We start from the raw sequence: 7051 nt of genomic DNA, 5'->3' as shown, positions 1-7051 counted from the left end.
TGCTGCTGCGCCGCCGCCGCCGCCGCCTCCCGCGTCGCCCGCTCCAGCCGCAGCCTCGCGTACTCCTCCGCCGCCGCCACCGCAGTCGCGTGTCCGCCCGCGGCGCCGCGCAACCGGACGCCGCCGTGCCGCACCTCGACGTAGTACCGTCCGCCAATTAATGAACTAATTAATGACTGATTAATGACTCATCAATTAATCAGCCGTGCCGCGCCTCGACGTGGTACCGTCCGCCAATTAATGAACTAATTAATGACTGATTAATGACTCATCAATTAATCAGCCGTGCCGCGCCTCGACGTAGTACCGTCCGCCAATTAATGAACTAATTAATGACTGATTAATGACTCATCAATTAATCAGCCGTGCCGCGCCTCGACGTGGTACCGTCCGCCAATTAATGAACTAAGTAATGACTGATTAATGACTCATCAATTAATCAGCCGTGCCGCACCTCGACGTGGTACCGTCCGCCGCGGCTCGTGACTCCGCGGTACCTAGGGGAGGGTGGGTTCGGGTGCCGTGGGGTAGGGGAGGGTGGGTTCGGGTGCCGTGGAGGGAGGGGAGGGTGGGTTCGGGGACCGTGGGGGGAGGGGAGGGTGGGTTCGGGTGCCGTGGAGGGAGGGGAGAGTGGGTTCGGGTGCCGTGGGGGGAGGGGAGGGTGGGTTCGGGTGCCCTGACGCCGAGCGGCCTGACAGGTGGAGCCGGAGCCCACCGCTCTCCTCTGGCAAGGGCGGCGCGGCGTCTGCTCCGCCGCCTGCGCCCCCGCCTCGCCCGCCGTGCTTCCCCCCCTCCTCCGGGAGCGCATCGACGTCCGCGTCCGAGTCGCTCTCTGCCTCGCTCACCGCAAGGGCTGCCTAGTTAACCAATTCACTCTGCCGCATTAATGCATTAAGTCGCTCTCTGCCTCGCTCACCGCAAAGGCTGCCTCCAGCGGCGCCATCGCACCGCCTCCGCCCTCGCCTCCGCCGCCCGCGCCGCCGCCGCCGCAAACGCCGCCGCCTCCTCCTCCTCCTCCGCCTCCGCCCAAGTCGACCAGACAGACCGCCGTCAGCGGCAGCTCCTCCACCTCACATCCCTCCCCCGCCTCCGCCGCCTCCGCCACCTCCGCCACCTCCGCCACCGCCTCCTCGCCAGCTCGCATGAACCGCGCCCTCGAGTCCCGCCCCGACACGGCACCCGAACCCACACTCCCCTCCCCCACCGTACCCGAACCCTCCCTCGACTCCCCACGCACCGACACGGCTGCCGCCGGCGCCTTCCCAGGGCTCGGCCGGCTGCGGCGGCGGCTTTTTGGCGGCGCCTCCTCCCGCACGTGCGACACGCCCGCCTGCGCGTCAAGCCGCTAGTTCACGAACTAAGTGGCCAGTCAACTCATAACTAGCCCGCCTGCGCGCCAAGCCGCAAAATCGCTCACTAATTAACTAGTGGATTGATTCGTGAATTCGACCGCCTGCGCGTCAAGCCGCTAACCAACCAGTTCATCAGTTATTCAACTAGTTTGTGGGCTCGCCCGCCTGCGCGTCAAGCCACGGGCGCTCGTAGTGCGGGCCGTAGTTCCAGGTGAGCTCGACCTATTCACAGCTAGAGGTGTGAACAGCTCGTAGTGCGGGCCGTAGTTCCAGGTGAGCTCGACCTATTCACAGCTAGAGGTGTGAACAGCTCGTAGTGCGGGCCGTAGTTCCAGGTGAGCTCGACCTATTCACAGCTAGAGGTGTGAACAGCTCGTAGTGCGGGCCGTAGTTCCAGGTGAGCTCGACCTATTCACAGCTAGAGGTGTGAACAGCTCGTAGTGCGGGCCGTAGTTCCAGGTGAGCTCGACCATGGGAGGGATGTCGTGCTTTGCGACCTGTTCACAGCTAGAGGTGTGAAGAGACGCCGTTCACAGCTGGTCGGCGGGATGTCGTGCTTGTGCGACCAGGTAGGCGCGCCGAGGCAGCACCGGCGGGTTCTGAGACAAGTCGGGCCCGGGTGAATAGCGTCTCTTCACACCCTCTAGCTGTGAATAGGTCTGCCCGAGACATGTCGGGCTGCGGGTGGGTTCGGGTTCCGTGGGGGTAGGGGAGAGTGGCTTCGGGTACCTGAGACAAGTCGGGCTGCGGGTGGTAGACGAGCTGCAAGTTGGGCGCCTATTCACAGCTGGAGGTGTGAAGAGACGCCGTTCACAGCTGGTCGGGCTGCGGGTGGCAGGCGAGCTGCGGGCTTGGCGCGCCTCCATGCAGTCGTTAATGAGGCGCATGACGTTGCCTTGCTCGCGCAAGTCGAAGAAGAGCTCGTTCTCTCCTGTTCACAGCTAGAGGTGTGAAGAGACGCCGTTCACAGCAGGTCGGGTCGAAGAAGAGCTCGTTCTCTCCTGTTCACAGCTAGAGGTGTGAAGAGACGCCGTTCACAGCAGGTCGGGTCGAAGAAGAGCGCGTTCTCTCCTGTTCACAGCTAGAGGTGTGAAGAGACGCCGTTCACAGCTGGTCGGGTCGAAGAAGAGCGCGTTCTCTCCTGTTCACAGCTAGAGGTGTGAAGAGACGCCGTTCACAGCAGGTCGGGTCGAAGAAGAGCGCGTTCTCTCCTGTTCACAGCTAGAGGTGTGAAGAGACGCCGTTCACAGCAGGTCGGGTCGAAGAAGAGCGCGTTCTCTCCCGCGGCGCGCTTGAGCGCCAAGGTCGCGTCGTCGTACGAGACGATGTACGACGTGTCGCTCACCTAATTAACTAAGTGAATCGCCTAATGAACCTCCGGCTGATTAACGGTGTACGGCGTGTCGCTCGCCTCCGCGTACTCCGCATCGCTCAGCATGCGCCCCCGCACCTCCACCACCACCTATTCACAGCTAGAGGTGTGAAGAGACGCCATTCACAGCATGCGCCCCCGCAGCTCCACCACCACCGTGCCGCGCGCGACCGGCACCGACGCGCGCACGCCCCAGCCCCGCGACCCTGGCGTGCAAAAGGCCTGCAGCTTGGCACTCCGATGAGTCGACTGTTGTTCATTTGACTGCCTCTGATTAACTAATGAAAGGCCTGCAGCTTGGCGTACGGCACTCCGATCTGCATCCGCTCGCCCGGCGAATACGCGATCGGCACGCGCCTATTCACAGCTAGAGACCTATTCACAGCTGTGAATAGGTCTGCCCGGCGAATACGCGATCGGCACGCGCCTATTATATTATATTAATAATTAACATTAATTATTAGAATAGGCGCGTACGCGATCGGCACGCGCCGGCCGTCGGCGGCGAGCTTAAAGGACCCCGCGCTGTTGATGTCTATTATATTATATATATATAATAATTAATGTTATAATAGGCGAGCTTAAAGGAGCCCGCGCTGTTGATGTCTATTCACAGCTAGAAGTGTGAATAGGCGGCGAGCTCAAAGGAGCCCGCGCTGTTGATGTCTTCGTACCCGAGCGCGGGGGGAGCGCCGGTTAGGGTTCGGGTTCGGGTTAGGGTTCGGGGTAGGAGTAGGGGTAGGGTTCGGGTTCGGGTTCGGGTTCGGGTTGGCACCTTCGTACCCGAGCGCGGAGGGAGCGTCGGCCGCGGCGAGGGCCTAAGGTAGGGTAAGGTAGACTTCTCCACACACACGAGGTGGTGGGGCAAGGGGCCAGGCTAGTCCCTCGCGACTCCACGTCTAGACGACAGGAGCCCCACGGCATTAAAAGTGCGAGGCCCAGTGCGCGTGGGTAAGCGGTGTGTGTGTGTGTGTGTGTGTGTGTGTGTGTGTGTGTGTGTGTGTGTGTGTGTGTGTGTGTGTGTGTGTGTGTGTGTGTGTGTGTGTGTGAGTGGAAGGAGGTGTGTGTACGTGTGTGTGTGTGTGTGTGTGTGTGTGTGTGTGTGTGTGTGTGTGTGTGTGTGCCTGCTCCGGAGGCACACGAGCCAGCAGCCTCGCAAACGCCGCAGCGAGCGCTCCTCCACCCGCAGCGCCACAAGACAGCCAGCCGCCGCCCCCCGCCCCCGCGTCGCCTCGCCGGCGCGGCACGCGGGGCAGCGGCATCGCCATGGCGATGGAATTTGCAAATCCACGCCGCTGCGACGACTGCGCGAGCTCGCGCAGCGTGGCGCGGATCTCCGGCGAGCAGCCGGCGGGCGTGTGCAGCCCCATGGTCAGCCAGAAGCGCGCCGACTCGGTCGTGGCCGAGACGACGAGGAGGCGGCAGCCCAGCGCGGCGCCTTTCATTCATTCCTCGGAGGTCATGCGAGGCATCGTTGCGACTTCAAGGCGGCACCCCAGCGCGGCGCCCATCTGCACCAGCAGCGCCACCAGGACGGAGCCGTGCCCCCGCCCACGCTCGTGCCTCGCTGCGGCAAGGATCGGTACCTAGTTAAAGAAGTAAGTAAGTAAGTTACGTGATTAAGCGCTCGTGCCTCGCGGCGGCGAGAATCGGAACCTAGCAGCACGGCGGCATCATTGTTAATCAGCGAACCGATTCCTCAACTACTTCGCTTCGAGTGGCGCCTCGAGGACGCCGCTTCCCTCGTGCACCTCAGCGATGCACGCTGCCACCTATTCACAGCTAGAGGTGTGAAGAGACTTATTCACAGCATGCACCTCAGCGATGCACGCTGCCACCGCGCGGCAGGAGGCTGCGTCGACGCCTCCGCTGTCGGAAGGAGGAGCGCCTCTCCAGAGCACCACCCGCCGCGCGAGCGCGTACTGCGCCTATGGGACGTGTCTCGGACGTGTCTCGGACATGCCTCGGACATGTCTCGGACATGTCCTGGAGAGCGCGCTGCGCCTTGAGGCTCATGCAGTTGTCGTCGAGCACTTCAAACGCGGAGCGCATCACCCGCTCTGCGGAGGCTCCGCCTATGGGACATGTCTCCGACATGCCATGGACGTGTCTCGGACATGTCCTGCACCCGCTCTGCGGAGGCTCCGCCTATGGGACATGTCTCCGACATGCCATGGACGTGTCTCGGACATGTCCTGCACCCGCTCTGAGGCGGCTCTGCCGTTCTCGACGCCGCCAACGCTCACATACATCGACTCCTCCCCCGCCGCCGAGTCGGCCTCGCCGCCGCCCGCGCCGCCGCCCGCGCCGCCCGCGCCGCCCGCGCCGCCCGCGCCGCGGCTGCCGCCGCTGACGGCGGCGAGGGCGGCGATGGCGGCGGTGCCCGGCACAGACCTCAGTCCGCACCCAAAGGTGTCGAGGGGCGACGCCGCGAGCTTGGCTCTGCCGGAGCGCCGCACGTCCGCGCCGCAGCGCGCGGCCGCCGCTCCTCCGTCGGGGACGGCCTCGGCGGCGGAGGAGGCGGCGCCGAGCTCGTGCCGAGGCACGCCGAGAAGGTACGTCGAGCCAGACTTGGTGACGGCCGCATCGCCCTCGCACAGCGCCGGGTGGGAGTGCAGCGGCGTCGGCGGGTCCCCGGCAGCGACGATGGTGGACGTGGTCATCAGCTCGCCCTGCCGGAAGCCCTCCCGCCCGAAGACGTACCCAGAGAGCGCGCCGTCCCGCGTCCAGCCCCACTGCTGCAGGAGCGGCGGTGCGGCGGCGGCCGAGGCCGGCCCGCTCGCTCCGTCCTCGAGGAGGGACGGAGCGGCGGTGTCGAGCTCGATGACCTCGGCGTCCGACGCGGAGTCGTCAGAGTCGGAGGGCGCTCCCACCGCGTCGGTCGCTCGCTCGGCCTGCTCTGACATGGCGCTCGCATCAATTTAAAGAAACCTGCGCGCGGCGTTCTAGAGGGCGTTTCACTAAAAAAGGAATCTCCGCGTAAAATTTCTTACAAGTTTACCTTCAGCGACGCGCTCGCCAACTCCGGAATCGAGAGACTTTGCACGGTCGTCTCGCCGCCCTGGGCTACTTGAGCACGATCACATCGCCCTCCGTGCTCGCCGGCGAGGCCGCCCCGGCGGCGCGAGTCAGTGTCCGCGTGCAGGCCGCCGGCTCGGGCGCCGAGCTTCGCCTCTTTGTGTGCTTGCGGCAGCGGCAGCCCCGCCGTCAGCGGCGGGCGGCGGCAGTGGCGGCGAGTGCAGAGGCAGCCGGCCGCACGGTCGTGGCCTTCGATCTCGGCTCGTATGCGAGCGCGATGACCGACGCCGAGGTGGGCGCGATGGCTCGCCAGCTCGGGCTGTGCTACGGCTACAACCGAGGCCTGCCACAGCCCTTCCGGCTGGCGCTCTGCGGGCTGCGAAACGCCGCTCCCGTCGCTGCACGTCTGGAGGCACACTGCTGGCGGTCGTGGGTGCTCGGTCGGCACGAGGAGCCGCCGTGGGGCACCTGGCCCGCCGCTTCGCTAGTCTACCTGAGCGCAGACGCCGAGGCGACCCTCGACCGCATCGAGGCTGGCGACGTGCTCGTCATCGGCGGCGTGGTGGACCACGCCAACGTCGCGAGCCGCGTCGGACTTGCTCGCGGAGTCGCCGAGGCGCACGCGGTCCGCACCGCGCGGCTTCCTCTCGACGGCATCGTCAGCGTCCGCAAGACGAGCCTCACGTGCCTGGCCGTCCTGCAGATCCTCGCCAACTTTGCGGAGAGCGGAGACTGGGCGGCGGCGGTGCGTGAGGCGCCCGCACTCCACTGCGCGCCGATGCGCAAGTACGTCGTCTGGCACTGAGGCTGCCGGCGCCGTACGTCTGCAAAGTTGGATTTTTATGTTTACCCAGTGTACTTGGAGCACTTGGAGTGCGGTCGGTAACCTCACGCCCAGCACGTGGGGAGCTAAGAAGCGCACCCAGTTGGCCAGACGATCGGTATCGGGTTGCGGGCTAAAAAAAGAAAGAAAACACACAACCCAAGGGTTGCGGGCTAGAGTAGTACTAGAGAGCCGTAGCCCTAACCTTTTGGGTTTTGGAGCACTTGGAGTGCAGTCATTAACCTCACATCCAGGGCCGGGGAGCTGAGAAGCGCACCCAGCGGGCCGCCTTCCAAAGCATTATTTTCCGTGGAGGCGGCGATGAGGGCTCGCGACGGAGGAGAAGGCGTGCGCGGGCTTGCTCATCCTCGCGGCTTACTACGGCGACGTGCAGGCGGCGCTGGCCGAGGCGGGCGAGGCTGCGGACGAGGAGGAGGAGGTGGCGGTGGGGCCCGCCCGGAGGCAGGGCAGGCGAGAGGGGGGGGG

General features: G+C 64.9%; 2 protein-coding genes across 2 annotated transcripts; one reads left to right on the top strand and one right to left on the bottom strand.

Moving 5' to 3' along the window:
- Positions 1-1496: 1496 nt before the first annotated feature.
- Positions 1497-5630, bottom strand: EMIHUDRAFT_114495 (hypothetical protein; the record flags this gene model as incomplete). Its single annotated transcript, XM_005779996.1, has 12 exons — positions 1497-1574; positions 1645-1698; positions 1769-1849; positions 2082-2129; positions 2572-2697; positions 2728-2814; positions 3036-3081; positions 3202-3259; positions 3500-3542; positions 4242-4310; positions 4476-4496; positions 4971-5630. 12 exons carry the CDS (start codon positions 5628-5630, stop codon positions 1497-1499), a joined length of 1371 nt encoding a protein of 456 aa, XP_005780053.1.
- Positions 5631-6019: 389 nt separating this feature from the next.
- EMIHUDRAFT_235486 (hypothetical protein) lies at positions 6020-6547 on the top strand (the record flags this gene model as incomplete). The annotated part of the gene is made up of 1 exon (XM_005779995.1): positions 6020-6547. One exon carries the CDS (start codon positions 6020-6022, stop codon positions 6545-6547), a length of 528 nt encoding a protein of 175 aa, XP_005780052.1.
- Between the last annotated feature and the right edge of the window lie 504 nt (positions 6548-7051).

The sequence above is a fragment of the Emiliania huxleyi genome (assembly GCF_000372725.1).
Source record: "Emiliania huxleyi CCMP1516 unplaced genomic scaffold EMIHUscaffold_220, whole genome shotgun sequence".
Taxonomy (NCBI): Eukaryota; Haptophyta; order Isochrysidales; family Noelaerhabdaceae; genus Emiliania; species Emiliania huxleyi.
The sequence above is the reverse complement of the archived record's forward strand: the minus strand, read 5'-3'. Positions and strand labels throughout refer to the sequence as shown.